This window comes from Diabrotica virgifera, chromosome 1 (assembly GCF_917563875.1).
Source record: "Diabrotica virgifera virgifera chromosome 1, PGI_DIABVI_V3a".
Taxonomy (NCBI): Eukaryota; Metazoa; Arthropoda; class Insecta; order Coleoptera; family Chrysomelidae; genus Diabrotica; species Diabrotica virgifera.
In genome coordinates this window covers 225161040-225183262 of record NC_065443.1, presented here as the reverse complement: position 1 = coordinate 225183262, position 22223 = coordinate 225161040, and the positions used below count along the sequence as shown (strand labels likewise).

Below are 22223 nucleotides of genomic sequence, written 5' to 3'. Positions count from 1 at the left end.
AGCTTGCATCAGTTATTAAAGTATATCGCACTCCGGGCACTAAAGAGAGTCAACTCAAAATTTAGGATAAGCTGGGTTTTCACTGTTTTGTTGACAGTTTATTGTTACGCACAGCACCACATAAACAGAGTTACAAAAACTTCCACGTTTTCACGGCAGAGGTCGCTTGAGTCTGTTTTGATGAACGGGAGTGAGAAAAGTGGCTGCCTCTACACAGCGACATTTTTAGTTGACTCTAAACAACGAAGGTGTGTGCACGCATCAAATCAGATTTAATTTTAGTTGGCGCTGTTTAGCTGACTTTTACGCTCAAAATCATACCAAATAATTTGAATTGATTCCCTTTTGTTGGTTTAATTTGTGTTTTTTCCTGATTGTTTTCGTGCTGCATCCGTTTTGTTGAAATCGGTAAGTATTATTTTATTGTATATTTTATTTTGTTTTTGTTTTGTTGAAATATGTTGACAGTTTTGAATTGCATCTATTTTCGTGCACCACTGTACAATTCAAGTTTGTATTCATTTAACACAGGTTTTTTTGAACTTTTTCATTTAGTATCAATCTGCCTACTTGTTTTTTTATAATTTCTGTCTGACACATAGTAAATTTACTTACGTATTTGCAAACAACATAGGTGTTTTTAGTTGACACTCTTTTTTAGCTTTTATGATGAGCATTAGCTTTGGTTTCCAATCTTTGATGTTTTGCTTTAAAAGAAAGTTTATAATCATGCCACATAGATGGTATAGGAATGAAAAATGAAACTAAAACGTCATCGTCAATCATTGGGTTCAAGTAGTGTTTGGAAAAGAACACTTTTAATTTCTTACCCCATCTATACTACATAATAATGGTAATTCTTTTTAGGCAACTAGATCCATAATTTTTGACGCATTTATATTTTAAAATTTCAGATAAACCGAAAAATCGAATTAGTAGAAGTAATGCAGTAAGTCCAGGTAACCTTTTGCATCATAACACAGACAAGTTAAGCGATAATTTTTACTCAAAATCCACGCCATCACAAGAAGACATGCAGAATTTGTGTTCAGAGCCATCAACATACACAACCAATACTGACGATAAATTACATTCTTATCGTACACCCCAGCTATCTCGACAAAGAACAGAAGATGAAAGTGAAATTGACGATTCAGATAATGATCCCGATTTCAAAGTAACCCCCCCGAAAAAAAGGCGTTTTGTTGTTCCAGCTATCGTGAGACGATCTTCTTCGTCTTCTACATCAACCAGTAGCAGCAGTAGTTCTTGTGCGAGCGATTGCACTGAGTGCCTAAATAACCAGAATTCCCTCAAACAACTCAAAATAATTCAACAAAAGATACGAAATCGAAAACAGGTGCAACTAAAATTTTGAATTTAATGTTTTAATATTGCATCTAGTTTAACCGGTACTAGAGAAAATTAAAGAAATAGCACTAATGTACTATGCTATGCTTTTAAAATACGGTAAAATTAATCATCACAAAAATTTGTGTTTTTTTGCGTTTCTCAAAAATAACATTTTTTGAGTTAACTCTCTTTAGTGCCCGGGGTGCGATATGTAAAAATACCTAGGCATACTTATTCAAGAAATAGTACAATAGTTATTATTAATTATAAATAGTTATTTATAATAACTATTGTACTATTTCTTTAATAAATATATTTTTTACATAGTTATTTATCATGATATTTTGATGTTTCGACTTTTTTACTATTTTTAATATTTGCAGTAAATTTGTATGTTAGTATGACAGGGCGCCAAATTTTGTCTTGCCCGGGGCTGTCAAAATCCTAGAACCGGCCCTGAAGATATGTGCAGAAAATTAGAAGCATTTGAGATATGGCGATATCGGAGGGTAATTAAAATCCCGTAGACTGACCGACTTACAAGTGAGGAAGTCCTCAAAAGAATGAAGAAGAACAGAGAGGTACTGACCACTATCATCTCCCGAAAGCTAAAGTACTTTAGACACATTATGTGAAATGAATCCAGATAAGCCTCCTACCAGCCATCCTGCAAGGACAAATATTTGGAAAGTGGGATCCAGGAAGAAGAAGAACATACTGATTGAAGAACTTCAGAACACAACACAACATATATGTAGTTTGTACATCTGTGCACTACTGCTAGAAAAGTAAAAGCCAACGTAGCGGAAGTTTTACAAACAAGTGTATAAAGAAAAAGCTTTCTATAAATTAATCAGAATACGTAGTATAGTGAAATAGGTTCCATCATTATAGGTTCCAATTAATTATAGCAGACGGTGAATGTTATTCAATCCACTAGAGAACATGAAGCGTCACATAGAGGACTAGAGGCATTGGAACTAAAATAGATGATGATGATGAATTGTTCATGATAAAAACATTCTTTAACAGAAAAGAGAAAGTTAACTTTCAAGTTAAAAAATTTGCCTTTAATAAGACAAAAAGCATGAAGAAAGATATCATTTTTAATCAAAATAAATTCGATGAAAAATTTTGTAACTAACTCATAGATTAAAATGGCGAACAAGTTAAAACTTTAAACATTTTAAAACGTACTTACTGTTGTTTTTAAAAATATTGAGAAATATTGTTTTGACTGTCTTTTGACTATCAGTTTTTTATATTTATTTAATTTAGATATTTGTGCATGGTAAATAAAATAAAAAGGTAATAAAACGAAATCTTTTTTGCAATAATATCCATCCACGGCTTAGAGTAAGTTAAATTTTCAAAACAAACAAACATTGTTATTATAAAAATTAGATTTGTATATAAAAATCTACAGTAATTTATAACAATAATTAGTAAATCCAATTATTTTCTTCGCCTAATACAAATAAGTGCACATATTTCAGGTTACCCTACTGACCAAATGTGCTCTGCTATTTTCTTCTTCTTAGTGACAGAATCTGCATCATCATCTACCAATCCCATTAGCTTTAGTCGACGAACACAGTGAAGGCGGTTTCCGCTTACGGTTAAACCGCGCGGACCCGTTTTTAAACGTTTTCAAAATGAATGCACGTCTTTAAATGTACACGAACATAGTCAAAGCAGGTTCGCGAGGGCCAACCGCTTTAACTCGCCTGACCGCTTTTACTAGAATGAGAATTTAGTTTTTTCCACGCGGTTTTAATGTTTACTCGAAGGAGAATTTAGTTTATTTCATCTTTTTGTCGCGCGAGTTCAGTGATTTTACAATGAATATGCAAACATATGCAAATTACACCAGTTTTTAGTTAAACGATACTCCACTTTCTCCAAAATATAATAAGTCTCTTGAGTCATTCTCATATACTGGAAGAATCGTTCATTATCTTCTTTTAATTTTTGAACTAGATGATGATATTCACCATAAATTAATCTTTCTCGATTAATAGGATGTGTACACCAACTCTCTTTCTTTTCAGTTTAGCCAAAACAGAACCTAAAGCAATTATATCGTCATCGGAAGACGACATTTTGCTACAAGTAGTAGACGCAACTGACAAATTTGAACGATCTCTCTCGCTTTTACCCGTCTTCACTGTGTTACCATACCCGCGCGCGAGAACCGCGCGGTTTGCCCGTAAGCCGAAACCGCTTCGTTTATGTGTGCCGTCTTTTTTAACTATCAATTTAGCTGACAGTACCCTGCTATTATGACCTACTATTATGGCTTTAACTGTTTTCCTTTCTTTGCTTATTACGTCTGCCGTAAATTTTGGCGAATGTTTTGTAATGAACATCTGGGGCGTTTGTCTTTGCACTGGTGAATTTTTCCACCATTCCAGAGATTTGTAAGCTATCCACTTTATTTCAACACAGTTCAGTGTACGGTTCTGGTTGTGTGAATCTAACACAAGGTTGCGCAATATTCCGTACAAATGGGTTGGTTCCACCTTAAAACGATGGTCCCGATATTTTCCTGAATTATTATTGTAATTTTATTTTCATTTTCAGATACTCTATTCTTATAAACTCTTAATAACGAGATTTTTATACTACATAAATACAGTGATGAGCGCACTCATAACCGGCAAAATAACGCAAAAGATGGAAAACATATTGAGTTGTGGGATAAAAAGGGATGAGGATATAGATTGACATTATATTGATTGTTTCCCACCTTTAGACGTATCGGACGAGTTTGAGAAATGCCACTCTCACAGTGACAGTTTTAGTTGACATACGCCTCTGATACGTCTAAAGGTGGGAAACAGTCAATATAATGTCAATTCATATTGTTACTATCGCTAAATTTAACAACTCTACTAGTTTTATTCCTTTTTATCTCACAACTTAATATGTTTTTCATCTTTTGCGTTATTTTGCCGGTTATTAGCGCGCTCATTACTGTATAATATAGTGTGTCAATTTGAAAAGGTGCCACCCTCTATAATTTGGTCCCTATAAAAATCTAAAATTATGCAAAACCACGTCAAACTTATTTGTCAGGGGGACATTTTGTAGATAAGTTTTTAACTAAATTACACCAATTCTCTTGGGGGTGTCGACACAACACCCACAATTTTTAATGGAAAGAGAAGTTGAGTGATACCTCAATTAAATATCGTATTTTTTTGAAGTTATTCTTCTTTCAGCGCGATTTAGAGCAAAATTTTTTAAATCTGCGCGCATGCGCACACAGACAGTATGTAGTTCGTTTCTAATCTTTCAAAATAGTATCTGTATCAGCGCAAATAAGTCATTAAAAGAATATACATATTAGTGTTTTTAGTAAATGTATTATTTATTCTAATTTTTGTGTCTTTGAATTTCTCTTTTTCTGTAGTAAGAAAATAAAATATGTAAGTATAACATTTTTATCACGATACCACTCAATCTATTTGTCACCGTGTTGTGTAATTATATCCGAAACTTACGTGTCAATTACAGGAGACTCGGTGGTCTAGTTGTTGAGCGTTCGGTCAGAGATCGAAAGGTCCCGGTTTCCAATCCTCGACGATTCATTTTTTTTTTATTTTTGGTTGTTTTATAAAAATTTTTTGAAAGTGGTAGATAAGAAAGTTAGTTTAATATTTAAATAGAATACAAATAACCTGTTAAGTATATTTACTTCGTTAAAATTATATAATAGAAGAATAATTTCGTACGTGCGTACAAAGTACACACACATTCTTTTTTTTTTAAATACGTACAGATATTAAATATCGAGTTGAAATGGCAATTGAATGACCTCTGTAATAAGGTATCACTCAACCCCCTCTTTGTTAAATATTTTAGTGGTTATGTCTGCCCCGCTAGACGATTAATATAATTTAGTTGCAAACTGGTCTGCAAAATATCTCCTACAAAAATTATATTATATGGTCTATAGGGACCAAATTTATAGAAAGTGGCACCTTTTCCAATTGACACACTGTATGAGATTTTTGCATATCATCTCGGTCAATAGAAATATCATTTTTATACACCAATATCCCTTCCATGTGTTAATTATTCCTTTATTGGTTGAGCAACAATATGCTCCTCCACTTATATTTCCCACTTATATATCTTGGTAGATCTAAACAAATACCAATGCAATTTACAATTTTCTTATAACGATTATAAACTCAATTATACATTCGCCCTACTTTAAAAATTATCAAATCAAAATCGTCAGTTTATACCTGTTACTAATTACAGAAAGTGTATCTTCCTTTCTCACAAACAATAAGATAAATTTCATTGATGCCAGATAACGTCATTGATACCGTACAATCTTGTTTATCTTTTTATCTCGGTTTCCCATTATCTGAACTCACAACTTCTTTGATCAAATTAGTTTTATAATCAATTTAAAATAAAATAGGTACCTATATCAATTCAATTCAATTCAAAACCAAACATAACTATTAAGTGCAAAAATAATTATTCAACTAAATACTGATTTCAGGGTCCTTGACCTAGGATTTATTTTTTAAAAAACCTATCAACCTGGTCTTAATGTCGTTGTCAATTACTTTAAATTTTCATTAAGGGGATGGGTACGTATTTTCGGCTGAAATGCTATTCAAATGGGGAATCATTTTATTCAAATCTTGAGAAAACTAATAAGTATTTTTGAAAAATTTAAATGCAGAATGAAATATTACGTTCTTACCGAGGGCAAAAAGTCCCTGAAAACAACTTCTATAATGTTTATTTTAATAAATTACAGGAGTCAAAAACTAAGAGAAAATGTAGTGTTATTAATTTCAAATATTTCATTTAAAAGAAACTTTTTATTTATTCTAAGGGACTTTCGGCCCTCGACAATAATTTAGTCTTTCATTCTGCGTTTAAATTTTTTTAAAAATATTTATTAGTTTTTCAGGATTCGAAAAAAATGGATAAAATAATCCCTGGTGATATTTTCCAAATCGAACATGCGCTAACTTTGTCATACAACGCACTGAGTTAAATAGAATATGATGACAAGACACAGTGACAGTTTTAAATATTTGACATTGCATCGGGAATATTTTGAGTTGTTGATTAAATAATATTGAGAGTGTATTTGATAAATAATTGATTTAAGACGTGGTCTTGATAAAAATTTATTTATTGTTTATTATTTATGGAAGATCCAAGCAGAGAATACATCAAGATATATTCTGTGATCCAAGTATTATTTTGTTAGAGATGTATAAAATTGTAAGCGTTCCATAGTAACAATATATTATTAAAAAATCATTTTAACACTTTTCCTCTTTTCTCGATTGAGTATTAGTTTTTGTTGTACATATAAATTATTACAATCACTGAATATATAGTTAGTAAAAAAATTATCACATTTATTAACTGAATTAATAATTTGCAATTACACAAATAACAGTTATCCAAGAACATTCGAAAGACTTTAAAGTTAATGATGCCATTTTCAAGTAGAATGACATTCTAGTAAGGTTTACATATCCATACCAGTGTGAATTTTACTACACGTAATTTGCCGTATAAAGACAGAAAAAGTAGGGATAGCCGTAAAATATTTGCGAATTATGTACCGATGGCCTTAAGGGCATCAGCAGTTAATCTTTTGAACAACCCAGAGGCGAGTGTAGTTTCGAGTAGGGGCCATTTAGTTCCCGGAAAGTAAGTCTTACAACATCGACAATGTATCGTTTTAATTTATAATATTGAACATTTAATATGTAATATAAACATAAACATATCCAGTGTTTCGTCATGGGGTTATTTAGCAACTAATTTTATGCAAACCATATATGTTTTATTTAATATTCAGAATTTTAACCACGCTTTTCTTAACTTTGTGGGATTACGTATTAATTACTCGATTTAGAATTTAATTGTTCGGAACATAGGTCCTAGGGAAGAAAAAAATACCCAGGCTTAATTGTTACAAGGAAGCATTTCCTGGATTTTAGTCGCTTTCGTTGTGTTCGAGCTTTGTACAGGGTATGCCAATCGTCCGCGATTTGTTTAATTTTCACTATGTGCTCTGCAACGCCTCTGCGCGTGAGGTTTCTGCAAAACCCGCTGATTTATATAGATTTGAGAGTGGCGTTGGCTTCATGCACCCCGTTACTATCCTGCATGTCTTATTTAGCGCAGTATCAACTTGTTTGCTGTAGGCAAATCTGCCCCACCACGCATATTCAGCAGTTGAAAAACACAGTGCCTGTACCGTTGTTCTTAGCATATGCACCCCTTTTACTTACTGTTAGCTTTCTGAATATGCTATTCCTAGTTGTCACTTTTCCTCTCGTTTTTATACCGTAAAATGGGGTGACTTTGACCGATTTTGTACTTTAATCCTATAAAAATTATATTTTAAATTTTGCTACATTTCTCTATATGCAAATATGTTATGGGTTTAGGCGTCTACTTTCAGTAGCTTAGATTATAATTACAAGAAAATAATCATGAAATAAAAATGTATACCATTTTTATTCAGTTGCAATGTGAAGGCAAAACAATCTTACTTTTCAATTAGAATAAGGAGTGCAGTCCAGTCCCTTGAATCGCGATTTTCGGCTCTTATTGGAGCCTTCATCGGAAGGAACGTAGGCACTGTTCTCCATATTTTAACTGATTCGCATCGAGAGGTTTTCCCACCCATTGCAACTGAAGTGATGATAGTAGGTGGCTAGCGCCATCTGGCATTGAAAGACGAAGTAGTTTTCAATCCTAATAGTAAATTATTAATATCGAAAATATTAAAAATATTACTAAAAGATTTTTAAATTGAAAACTTATTGGTACACTTTTCTGGTGACACCTCCAAGACTTCTACAATTTGCAAGTCAAATGGATGCTGCAGTGAAGACGAGAGGGAAGGAATTCTACACTATGCAATTCACATCCCCCGTCTGCAGCTGGTAAAGTTCCAACGGAAAAATGCACCTAGTTACTCTACGGAGTAATACGACTATAAAATAAAAATGTATACCATTTTTATTCAGTTGCAATGCGAAGGCAAAACAATCTTACTTTTCAATTAGAATACGGAGTGCAGTCCAGTCCCTTGAATCGCGATTTTCGGCTCTTATTCGAGTCTTCATCGGAAGGAACGTAGGCACTGTTCTCCATATTTTAACTGATTCGCATCGAGAGGTTTTCCCACCCATTGCAACTGAAGTGATGATAGTAGGTGGCTAGCGCCATCTGGCATTGAAAGACGAAGTAGTTTTCAATCCTAATAGTAAATTATTAATATTGAAAATATTAAAAATATTACTAAAAGATTTTTAAATTGAAAACTTATTGGTACACTTTCCTGGTGACACCTCCAAGACTTCTACAATTTGCAAGTCAAATGGATGCTGCAGTGAAGACGAGAGGGAAGGAATTCTACACTATGCAATTCACATCCCCCGTCTGCAGCTGGTAAAGTTCCAACGGAAAAATGCACCTAGTGCATTAAAAAAATAATCATGACAGAAAAAAAAAATAAAAAATGCCTTTGGTCAAGTTCACCCCATCTGGGGGGGAAGTTGACCGTATATGCATTTTGCCTGTAAAATTATTTTTCTTGTAAGTGGGGTTAATTTGACCGTTTTTTAAACCATTTTTTCTTAATTCGTTATATCGGTGGATTTAACAACCCTTGGAATATTAATTCTTTTTTTTTTAATTAAAAATGAATTCTTAGATATTTATAAATTTGAATCATTAAAAATAATTTTAAAAATTATACAGGGTGGCTGAAGTATATCACAATAGATATTTTTCTATGTTTTCGGTCAAATTCACCCCAGCGGTCAAAGTAACCCCATTTTACGGTACTACGTTGTCTGTAGGTAAGGGACAGGTCCAGAGTTACTCCAAGGTGATATGTAGGTTGGTCTCTGTGTTCTAATGATGTATTACCATTCCACGCAATTTGGAGTTTTTTCTGGGCTTCCTTTGTGCGAACGTAGAAGGCGCAGATTTGGGTTTTAGAAGGATTGGGACTAAGGGAACTCTACGGGTAGTACGCTAGCAGAACTATCTTGATCTGATGTTTTAATTATTGATCTGCTAGCCGGACTAACCGTATTTGAATTATTTTAGACCAGTTAAATAATTTTTATTTATATCGGTAATAATTGAGGGAAATGAGTTTAATACTAATACTCGTGCGTTTTTGGGGTCGCTGAATACGAATATCATGACGGTGATAGTCTTCAAGGCACTTTATGACCATGATGGGCCTCGTCTGGACTTTTATGGAAATTCGATACACGACCAGTGCAAACTCATTACTTAGACGTATTTGAGGTTACTGTTCACGAATATCGTGATGGCGATGGTCTTTCAGGCATCTGATACCTAGAAGGGGAGACAACTTCTGGAATTTTATGGGAATTCTGCACATAATTAGTTTTCGGTTTAGTGGCGATCATCATCTCTTTACGAACGTTTCACGCTCCCAGGGATCTTCAGAGTTCTGAGAGACTTCAGATTTTCTCAGTTTTGTTATAGGTTATGCAGCAAAATAAACAGTACTAAAATTCGTATGCCCCAAATACTTCAGGGTAACAAGCTAGAAATAGACAATGTTCAGGATACTCAAAGATCCAGGTAGCTGACTACTTTTGTAGTTATTGTAGAAAACCTACATGTTTCTTGCCTAGAGTTCGCGTCCGTTTTTTAATTATTAACAATTTAGTTTAAAGATCGCGATTTTTTCGATTTTTTGCACCCCATTCTAAAGCAAAATGGTTGACATAAAATTACAAAAATTAATTTTTGAGAACATTAGAAACCTTTAAAATGGCGATATCTGAAAGTTAAAAAGATAATTTGTTGCTACGAAAAGTGCAAAATAAGTGAAAATCGTTATTTGTTAATAAATTTTACTAAAACTACCTTAGAACTTTAGTGTTTCACCCAAAGTTGGGTACTGGGGTACTTAACAAACTCTCAAAATTTGAGACGGATCCATTAATTAATTTAAGAGTTATTCTAATTGTTTATCCCAGAGACCTTTATTTTGCAATAACATAAGACAGAAAACAATGAAGATAGGGCAATTCTGCGTATGCAAAACAAAAGCAAAAAACTGATACTATCAAAATGTACTAAAAAACGATAAAAAAATTATCTAATGTAGTCAAAAATCTAATGCCAAATTTGTGAAATTTTGTAGTTTATAATCATTAATGCCAGGTTGCACCAACAGATCTTAAGCTTAAGACGAGAATAACATAAAAATTAATATAATATAATTATAAAAATATCATAATATAGTAATAGATATAATTGGTAATAAGGTAAGAATCGAAAACTATGGTGCAACGTAAGTGATACTCTAGCAGGCCCTATCTATAAGTAGAGCTTGGCTAAGCTATAGCTTAAGATCTGTTGGTGCAACCAGGCATTAATAACTTTAAAAATATTGTCTGTAGAAAAAGTCATTTTATATATTAGAAAAGTTGGTATTTTACTAGAATTTTTAAAAATGTAGTTCAATTGGTGACTAGTCGTGGTAAGTGAAGGGGGAGCTGGGAGCCGACAAATGCACGAGTTCAAAAACTAAAAAAGGCAACTTAAAACTACTATAATTTTCTATATCTCGGGATCTACTGAATATACTTTGATCGTTCTTTTTTAGTGTTTATGTCATTTTCTGTACATTACAAATATGCAATTTGTCTAGATATTTATTAATTAATAAACAGTTTAATCTGTTTAAACTATTTTTGAAAAAATAATTTTTTCCCAAAATCCATGATTTTAATAATACTATCTTTATTAATAATAGAAAAAGTTAAGGTATACTTTAATAAATAAATTATCTTCAATAAATAATTATCTAATACAAATCATTTATTTATTAAAGTGTATTTTAACTTGTTCTATGATCATTAATGATATTATGATTAAAAAAATAGATTTTTGTGAAAAAAATATTTTTTCAAGAATTGTTTAAACAAATTAGACTGTTTATTAATTAATAAATTTATAAACAAATTGCATATTTGTAATGTACGTAGAAATTACATACAAATTAAAAAAGAAAGATGAAAATCCATTGAGTTGATCCGGAGATACAGAAAATTATATTCGTTTGAAATTGCTTTTTCGGTATTTTAACTCGGTGGATTTGTAGGTTCCCCTAGTAATCGTTTGAACTACATTTTCGTAGAGGGCGCTGTGAAGGTATAATGTTTGGGCAAATTTTTTAAGAAAATATACAAATCCCATTCTTTAAAATGGCATTAATGAGATTCCTTAATTATTATAAACAAATTAGCTGTGAATTAAAAAAAACATATGTCCCAAATGAACCCAGGCTAAATTTTTTTATTTGAAAATTCGTGTTAAAATACTATCTTTTCGAATATATAAAAAGGTTGTTTCACGTTCAACATTTTTAAAGTTATTCTAAATGTTTATAAACTACAAAATTTAAAAAATTTGGCATTGAGATTTTTGACCATATTAATTATTTTTTTTCTTTTTTTTTTAATACATTTTTATACTATCACTCTTCTACTTTCATTTGGTATACTCACAATTGCCCTATCTTCAATATTTTCTGTCTTATCTTATTGCAAAATGAAGGTCTCTGGGATAACAAATAGAGTAAACCTTAAACTAATTAATGGATCGGTCTCAAATTTTGAGGTTTTGTTAAGTACCCCAATACCCAACTTTGGGTAAAACATTAAAGTTCTAAGGTAGTTTTAGTAAAAGTTATTAACAAATAACGATTTTCACTTATTTTGCAGTTTTCGTTGCAACAAATTAACTTTTTAACTTTCAAAAATCGGCATTTTGAAGGTTTTTCAATGTTCTAAAAAACTAAATTTTGTAATTTTATGTCAACTGTTTAGCTTTTGAATGGAGTGCAAAAAATCGAAAAAATCACGATTTTTGCACTAAATTGTTAATAATTAAAAAACGGACGCGAACTCTAGGCGGGAAACAGGTAGGTTTTCTTCCTATAGGTCTACAATAACTAAAAAAGTAGTCAGCTACCTGGATCTTTGAGTGTCCCGAGAAAATCCTTATTACCCTGGACTAACATTTGTATGTGTCAGGCGCCGAAACGTATTGAGTGGTTTCCAAACGTTGTTATAACCTATGTGAATGTCGTGATAATATCAGATGCTTCAGAATGGTTCTGGTTTGCAGAAAAAATTTTTATGGTGGAGTACTATTTTCGTTCATACAGAAAATGTCATTAAAACGGTCCAAGCTTAAAATCAACAATAGTTTCAGCTGGAATGAGCAACCTGTCACACTGCCAGGAAGTCTCTTCGAATACTGCGCGATCAGTTTGGGAGTTGCCGCTCACCAGAACTAACGCCACCAGTTGCGTACATATGGGGAACGCTGAAGGAAGCCAGAACCACCGTCTGTCATTTCGGAATTGCGGACTAGAATTAAAGATTTTTTCGTGCCAGAAGAAGTGGCGGATCTACAAAAACAAAAAAAAAACAAACCAAAAGACATGAAACAGATTACATAAAAGACATAAATAATAACTTATAGGCATTCAGTTCCCTTAATTTTCCTAGCTAGCGTGTTTATTGGGCTGAATTTGTCTTTCTGTGGTTTCAGTTTCATATCAGCTAATATATTTTTATGTTTGAACAAATTCATGTTCTTTAATTTTGGACCTTTTTATGGGTGAAATTTCCTCATTTTCCCTCCCTGTAGATCCGCCACTGGTCAGAGGTCATCTTCAATATCTGTTTAATCGGGAACGTGCGTCGTCGTGAATAATGCTTGCAAGGTTATATCATGTATACTAGATATTTAAATAATCATGAATCTTTCAATATTCGTTTGAGTACTGGTTATTTTACCGCATACTGTATGCATCCATATGTAAATAGCCATATTACCATAGGATTTTTGACTATATTAATTATTTTTTTATCTTTTTTTTTAATATATTTTGATACTATCACTCTTCCACTTTCATTTGGTATACTCACAATTGCCCTATCTTCATTATTTTCTGTCTTATCTTATTGCAAAATAAAGGTATCTGGGATAACAAATAGAGTAAATCTTAAACTAATTAATAGATCGGTCTCAAATTTTGAGGGTTTGTTAAGTACCCCAATACCCAACTTTGGGTGGAACACTAAAGTTCTAAGGTAGTTTTAGTAAAAGTTATTAACAAATAACGATTTTCACTTATTTTGCCGTTTTCGTTGTAACAAATTACCTTTTTAACTTTCAAAAATCGGCATTTTGAAGGTTTTTCAATGTTCTAAAAAACTAAATTTTGTAATTTTATGTCAACTGTTTAGCTTTTGAATGGAGTGCAAAAAATCGAAAAAATCACGATTTTTGCACTAAATTGTTAATAATTAAAGAACGGACGCGAACTCTAGGCGGGAAACAGGTAGGTTTTCTTCCTATAGGTCTACAATAACTAAAATAGTAGTCAGCTACCTGGATCTTTGAGTGTCCCGAGAAAATCCTTATTACCCTGGACTAACATTTGTATGTGTCAGGCGCCGAAACGTATTGAGTGGTTTCCAAACGTTGTTATAACCTATGTGAATGTCGTGATAATATCAGATGCTTCAGAATGGTTCTGGTTTGCAGAAAAAATTTTTATGGTGGAGTACTATTTTTGTTCATACAGAAAATGTCATGAAAACGGTCCAAGCTTAAAATCAACAATAGTTTCAGCTGGAATGAGCAACCTGTCACACTGCCAGGAAGTCTCTTCGAATACTGCGCGATCAGTTTGGGAGTTGCCGCTCACCAGAACTAACGCCACCAGTTGCGTACATATGGGGAACGCTGAAGGAAGCCAGAACCACCGTCTGTCATTTCGGAATTGCGGACTAGAATTAAAGATTTTTTCGTGCCAGAAGAAGTGGCGGATCTACAAAAACAAAAAAAAACAAACCAAAAGACATAAAACAGATTACATAAAAGACATAAATAATAACTTATAGGCATTAGGTTCCCTTAATTTTCCTAGCTAGCGTGTTTATTGGGCTGAATTTGTCTTTCTGTGGTTTCAGTTTCATATCAGCTAATATATTTTTATGTTTGAACAAATTCATGTTCTTTAATTTTTGACCTTTTTATGGGTGAAATTTCCTCATTTTCCCTCCCTGTAGATCCGCCACTGGTCAGAGGTCATCTTCAATATCTGTTTTATCGGGAACGTGCGTCGTCGTGAATAATGCTTGCAAGGTTATATCATGTATACTAGATATTTAAATAATCATGAATCTTTCAATATTCGTTTGAGTACTGGTTATTTTACCGCATACTGCATGCATCCATATGTAAATAGCCATATTGCCGTATTTAGGAAAATGGATAAATCTATTTGTATTTAAAAATATTTTTAGCAATTAAGAAAGAATAAAAAATTGTTTGGAAAATAACTAATTAAGGGGGGGGGGGGGTATGGTTTGAAATATTTAATTTTTTTATTATTTTAAATAAAAGTGCATACTTTCAAGAATACTCTCTGAAAATTTCAAAATAATCGGAGTAAAATTACCAGAGATGCAGCGTGTTGAATATCTCTATCTTCGACTCGCTTTGCCGCGACTTCGCGCCAGCACGCTTGAGCGTAGTGAGACACGTTAAACAACTGTTCGCCGTCTCTTTTATAGATTACTCCTCGATTCAAAAAACATATTCCAATATGCATCACTTTACGATTTGGCAGACAAATAAGAAGATGAAAATGCAGTTGTCAAAACTTTAAAAGCATTTTCCTCAAAACTGCTTTTTAAAATGCGGTGGACATTGTAACTGAAAAACTACTCAGCCGATCTACCTGATATTTTGCACAGATTTTCTTTAGACATTTCATGAGGTAACAACGTCGAGATATTTCCTTTTTTCGCTTATTTTTTGTTCAACAATAATAAATCTGTTGATTTTCACAAAATTTTTACCAAAAATTTCATTTTTTTGATTTCTGAGTGATACCAAAAATTCAAGAATCATTAAATATAAAAAAAACTCGACGTTGTGACTCCGTGAAACTCATAAGCTAATTAAATCTTTTTGAATTTTTTGTTTCGTATGATCTAGTGACGAGTTCTGATGTCCACCGCAAAATCCATTTTTTTGTGAGCTGCCTGCCAAAATTTGTCACCAATGGCTTATATTTCAATATTTTGGATTGTTTTTTTTTTAATATCCTTCGCATTGTACTTAATATGTTTATTTAATTTAAAAATAAAACATTTGTACCATAGCTTCTAAAAAAATTCACAAAAATGTGCTTGATATGTTGATTTCAAACCATACCCCCCGTTAAGAACACAGAGGTGATATTTAAATGACCTAAAAATTTAGACTTGCAGTCCATTGAAATGTTACATTTTTTAGGCCATACCTTTGTTAGAGGAGTCAATTTTATTTTTTTAATGTGTAAAAACGATCAGTAGAAGCTTAAGTTCAAGTTTTTGGGGTCGCCGCCCTTGTCCCCCGGCTGCCATCTTGGAAAAGGCGTACAAAGGGGTTTCGCGCTATATCTGGTAAACTACCAACCCTACGGAAAATTTAACAAAACATATAATGTAGCAAATTAAATTTTCTACAGTTTTGTTTCTATCACTTTTTTCGTCAAGTGACCAACAAAAAAGTTATAAAAAAAATAAGAAAACATTTTTTAACAAGTTTCCTTTTGCACCTTATAATTTTTTCAGTTCATTTTACAATAAAATAACATTATAAAACTTTTGTAGAGGGTTTTTCAGCGAACAATTTCCACTATAAAGGTGTTTAATTCTATTAATTTATTAATCTAGGTTTTACAGCGCTCCAAACTTGACCAGATTCACGAATGCTCATAGGGATACAATAAAAACAAAACGTTATAGATAGGCTATTGATTATATTCAAAATAAGATAGCTAAAAGGAACTACAACGTTAACGGGGTTTTATTATTTGATATGGTCAATGGACATCTATATATGAAAAAACCGCGGAGTGCTACCATTTAAAGGGGTGCGTTTTTGAGAAATGGGTGAATTAGTCCCTGGGCACAGGTTACATTTAGGTGAGTTCTCACTTCGCCACTCACAGCAATTTAGGGCAATTTTCCTTGTTATTTCGCAAACATTGTTCTGTAACTTTTTTCTACGTAACTTTAGGTATATGCGATGGTACACGTAATAGGAATAGAAATCAATTACCTTTAAAATGGTCTACTGTATAGCGCTGTACGACTTTTTTTAAAGAGATTATGGTTTTTCAAGGTTTTATAATTTTAACGATTTTTTTATAATATAATATAAAAATAAAACAAAATTATTATATAATATATTATATATTATATAATACCTAATATAAAGAAAATATTTTTTACATTTTTTGCGATTATTTTTGAAATATCTCATTATAACTTTTTTCTTCTTGTACATGAATATACTATCTATATATTGCGCAACAAAGAGGGCTTACTTTCTGTTCTTTAAAATGGTGTATCATCTATATTTAAATACATAATGGAAACCGAGTGATTCTTTGATATTTTTTTACCTGTATTATTTAAAATTATTTCTTTTACAAAAATTACATAAACATTAGTCTTAAACAACATCACTTTATTTAAAATTATTTAAACGTTGACATTTAAAAAATTTTCAAAATCAAAGTCCATCTCTTCGTTAGCATTAGCTTCAATATCTTCCTCTGACACCTCAGTTATCTTAGAGTTCCCACAATTAGTACCCATGCACATGCACCCTTTGCAGAATATTGAGCAACTAATTCCTATCTTCCTACAACCGCAGTTTTTTGTACATCTTTTGGTACATTTACATGCTATTTTTTCAAGCAAAACTTGTGGTGCAGGAGCTTTGACAGTAAATATTGGAATTAATCCATATTTTCAAGTTTTTCCGACCGAGTCAAGTGGATCCAAAGTCTTACCTATAAAAAATAAGATTAAATCATAACACACAATCACATAAAAAAGTTATAATGAGGAATTTAAAAAATAATCCTAAAATCAAAAATCGTTGCAAGTACTTATTACAATTGGAAAAAAGCATATCTTATTCAAAAATAACCCTAGAATTTTTATAATACATACACCATTTTAAAGTAAACAGAATAAGCTTTCTTTTTTATTATAATATAATATATGCCGTATAGAAAAAAAAGTTATGATGGGAAATTTAAAAAATAATCGTAAAAAATATAAAAACTCGCTAAAAGTCTTGAAAAAGATAACCTCTTTAAAAGAAGTCGTACAACATTATACAGTAGACCATTTTAAAGGTAATTGATTTCTATTCCTCTTATATGTACCATTGCATATACCTAAAGTTACGTAGAAAAAAGTTACAGAACAATATTTGCGAAATAACAAGGAAAATTGCCCAAAATTGCTGTGAGCGGCGAATTTTGAAAAATCATATTTCGAAAACTGTAAATCCCAATGACCTCTACCAAACATCATTTTAAAGAGAAAATATGTAAGTTTTTTTTCTGTGAAGCAATGTGTATAGCTATATCCCCGTGGACAAAAGTTATGGGACAAAACAAAAATTATTTCTTTTGGGTTTCTTTGTGCTTTTTCTTTTGAATATATTTTTGTAAAAAAAAGTATCTTTGACTTTAAAAAGTTATATTTAGATAGAATATTTAACCAGAAATAATTTTTATGTCGACGTGTTTGTACCAAAAGTGCATAAAACTCACCCTAATATAACCTGTGCCCAGGGACTAATTCACCCATTTCTCAAAAACGCACCACTTTAAATGGTAGCACTCAGCGGTTTTTTCATATAAAGAGATTCATTGACCATATGAAATAATAAAACCCCGTTAACGTTGTAGTTCCTTTCTATAGTACATAATCAATAGCCTATTAGGCTTACTTTTCTTATCTTAATATTTTTTATTCATACAATTTATTATGATTTTAACATTCCTATGCTATTATTAATCTGTTTTTGACCTTTCTCCTCACTATAAATCTTAGAACCCTAAGCATATAATTATAGAAAATCCCAAGAAGTTGTTTGAGGACAAATTCGCCGGTCCAGAAGAAGAATGACGCAACCGCAAAATGCAAAATTCTTCAGAAGAGCAAAAAAAGATTTCTAAATATTTAAAATAGGGATTAAATAAAGAGTAATCGTCCAGGAGCATCGGTATGGCGTTTGTTTTTTGACAACGATGGCTTTTATTTTCATCGATATTGGTTCGAATTTCATTATCTTAATTTAATCGCCCCATTTTCAACCCTATCTACAGTTGCGTCATTATGCATCTGAAACAAGATATAACATAGCGCGTATTTCAGTAACGACGCAATTACCCTATAGTGGCTCAGCACATTTTTACAGTTCGGTCTTTTTGTATCATCTTTACATAGTATTTTGGAAGTTAATTGAGCAATAAACAGGAATTGACAAAATTTGCAGCTACGTCATTGAATACCGGACTGAATACCACGTGAAGTCGTATTAAAAATTGTGAAAAGTATTTTGAGTTTTATAGAGTATATTGAGAGTCTTGAGGGTAGAATTTATATTTTTGTAAATTTGTATATCTTCTTCTCTTTATATGGCGGAAATAAAGGCGATTCTCTGGAAACCCCGAGATACAAACCATTCGCTAAAACAGTGACAAAAAATGCATTTAATCTATTCTCACTTCCTCCAACACAAGATGCAGCCCGTTTCCACAGAGTCCGAGTGTATCACCAGATTCAGTCATGGCTCGGTAAACATTGTGATTCAGAAAATTGGGGCTGGAAAAAGCATGGAAAATTTTGGATACCAATCCAAACTTCCAAGCCTCCAGTACCCCCGAGCTTATGATATTCACCTATAGCAGATGCAATGGAAACTGGAAGTGCATGTGGTTGCCGAAAAGCATACCTCAAATGTTCAGCAGTGTGTCTCTATTGTGGTGGTGAAAGTTGCAGCAACATCGTGGACATATCAACATTAATAATTGAAGAAAATGAAATGGTATATAAACTACCGACAATGACTCCAACTCTAACTCTCATTATACCACAAATATTCACCTCGGATACTGATTCAGATCTTAACTCGCAGCCTGGACCATCGAAAAAGATGAAAAAATAATAACTATGATAGATCTTTTTCAACATAATAAATAATATTAGAAATTATTGTCTAGAAATTGTGCGTGGATTAGGCCTACTGGGATTAGGCGTGGATTAAGCCAAAAAAAACGCGCCTCCAGACTCTACCTCATAGGTGGCCGGGAAAATGTTCAAAAATAGCTTAATAATAGCAAAGGAATATTAAAATAATAATAAATAAATATATAGATAGAAAAGTAAGCCCAATGTTTGGTTTTTATTGTGTTACTATGAGAACTCGAGAATTTGGTCAAGTTTGGAGCGCTGTAAAACCTTGATAAATAAATAAAATTTAACAAATTTAAAGTGGAAATTTTCGATGGAAATTTCTCTATAAAATCGTTATGCTGTTATTTTATTGTAAAATGAACAGAAAAAAGTTATAACCTCCAAAAGGAAATTTCTTACAAAATTTTCTTTTTGTTTATAACTTCCTTGTTGGTCACTTGACGATAAAAAGTAGTAGGTATAAAATTGTAGAATATTTGCTAGTTTAGGAGATACAGCGCGAAAGCCCTTTGCACCCCTTTTTCCAAGATGGCGGCCGGGGGACAAGGGCGGCGACCCCAAAAACTTGAACTTAAGCTTTTACTGAAACCCCCTATACATTAAAAAAATAAAATTGACTCCAAAGAAATGCAATTTTAAATGTAACATTGGGTTATATATTGGGTTTTATTTGAGATTTAATTGTCAGTTCTGTATAAATGAACTCAACTTCAAGATCCTAAGATAAAATGTGTAAGAATGTCAAGTCTAACCGATATTTTAACTACTTCAGTTCAAAAGATTTCATGGTTTTAACCATAAAAGAAACTTAAAAAAAAATAGAATTAACTTACCATTTTGACAGTTATCAATAAACTTAACGATGAAAAAGAAAATAGCTGTACACAGTTTCATTCTGATGAATATCACATACTTTTCACACAATCATTTTCTGTTCAGATTTTAATTGGAACTGATTTATGACAAACAGTAACTGTTATCATGGATAAACATTGTATGTTTGCTTATGACAAAGTGAGAAGAATTAAGCAATTATTTCAGCGTGAATCAGTCAAAAATATTTTGCTAGAGAACAAATAATGTAGCCTTAAATTAAAAGAAAATTGTTATGCAAAACAATATATTATTTTTAGCCTTATATATCAACAAATTTGTTTAATTGCTAGACTATGATTTATACTGTTTTCAACCGCTTAACCAGTAACTACTACCCATATAAAAAATATTATTTAACCACTACAAGTGGATTCCCGTGACATGGTGCAAAAAAGCAGTAAAAGTGAACTAGTTTTCAAAAATTGCTCTGGCTCTTTGTCTAATCACCCCTCTTTGGTTCTCTTCTAACATTTTTGCCACAATTGGGCACTTCCTCCTGTAGCGATTATTCCCCAAGTTAAATTCCTTCTTTTTCTAACTTGGCTATACCGTACTGATGACTAACTAGTCAGTAACACGTGTCTGCGATTGCATTACATAATTTCATATATTTTTGTGTACTCTTTATTCCATGTTGCGAGCTTCGCCAATATTTTTTCCTTATCTATACCTATACTGTTAACTCGCATTAATTAACATCCTTTTTATGTTTTAAACATCTTGGCGTTGCTTTCCTCAGGTAGCTGTAGCTCCTTAGTATGGCTGTGTTAGATGTAGCCATTAATCCAACGTGCTCTTCTAACATTTTTGTAACAATTGGCACTTGCTTCTGTAGTGATCCTTCCCCAAGTTAAATTCCTCCTTTTTCTAACTTGGCTATACCGTACTGATGACGACTAACTAGTCAGTAACACGTGTCTGCAGTTGCATGACATCATTTCATATATTTTTGAGTACTCTTTATTCCATGTTGCGAGCTTTACCAATATTTTTTCCTTATCTAGGGTAATTCAGGATGATACGGTGAATCGGGTGAAATGGTGAAATGCTCTATTTCTTTTCCCGGTACACAAATATTTCTGTAATTCTAAATTCCGACAGTTTATTATCATTTATGCACCGAGAACGTTGTGAAAACCAGCCCCCTTTTAAGAAGCGTAAGTAATTTGTTAAAAACTGTTTCCGCTGCTCAATAATGTTTATACAATGCATAGGGGAGAGAGGGGGAATGGGAGACACCTAAGAATATTTTTTATTTAAACCATACTATTAACCTTTAAACAAATTTAAAAATTTATATAGGAACCTTTACATGTATAATTTTGTTATACGTGACATTTTTTTAAAAAAGCTAATTAGGTATAATAAAATTTATTTAAAAATATTTAAAAAACAGGATGTGGCTCCCATTACCCCATCATGTGGGTAATGGGAGCCATCAGTTATTTTAATAGTAAAAGTAAAGGTAATTACCAACAAAGGCCATATAATAACCTATATCTAAGAAAAATGATAAAAACAAAAACAAAAATGATAAAAAACTCTAATTCTGCTTGTTCAAACAAAAGTTACAAACATATATCCTTTAGGGCTCTCTGCATGGTTTTTCTTTAGGGCTTTTTTCATTTTTTTGGAATAGAGAATTTTCAGATGAAATAGAATAGAGAAAAAATTATAGTATCACCATAGGAAAGTAACATTCCATACTTTAAATTTTATATGACATTCCCTATGTCTAAATTTATTAGTTTTCGAGATATTTTATTTTTCAGAGCAAATTATTAATTACGGGTCTAAATCTTTCCAAACTTTAACTAAGCCATGACTTAATTGTCTTAATTGTCTTAATTGTCAATCTGG

The 22223-nt window shown here is 32.2% G+C and overlaps 1 protein-coding gene across 1 annotated transcript in view; it reads right to left on the bottom strand.

The window, feature by feature from the left end:
- The window catches only part of LOC126882556 (trypsin alpha-like), an 83107-nt gene extending 62598 nt beyond the window's left edge, over positions 1-20509 (bottom strand). Inside the window, exon 1 of the mRNA XM_050647526.1 lies at positions 20321-20509. Within this exon, the coding sequence (XP_050503483.1) occupies positions 20321-20381 (61 nt within the window). The 5' untranslated portion in view covers positions 20382-20509. The remainder of the gene's footprint in view (positions 1-20320) is intronic.
- Between the last annotated feature and the right edge of the window lie 1714 nt (positions 20510-22223).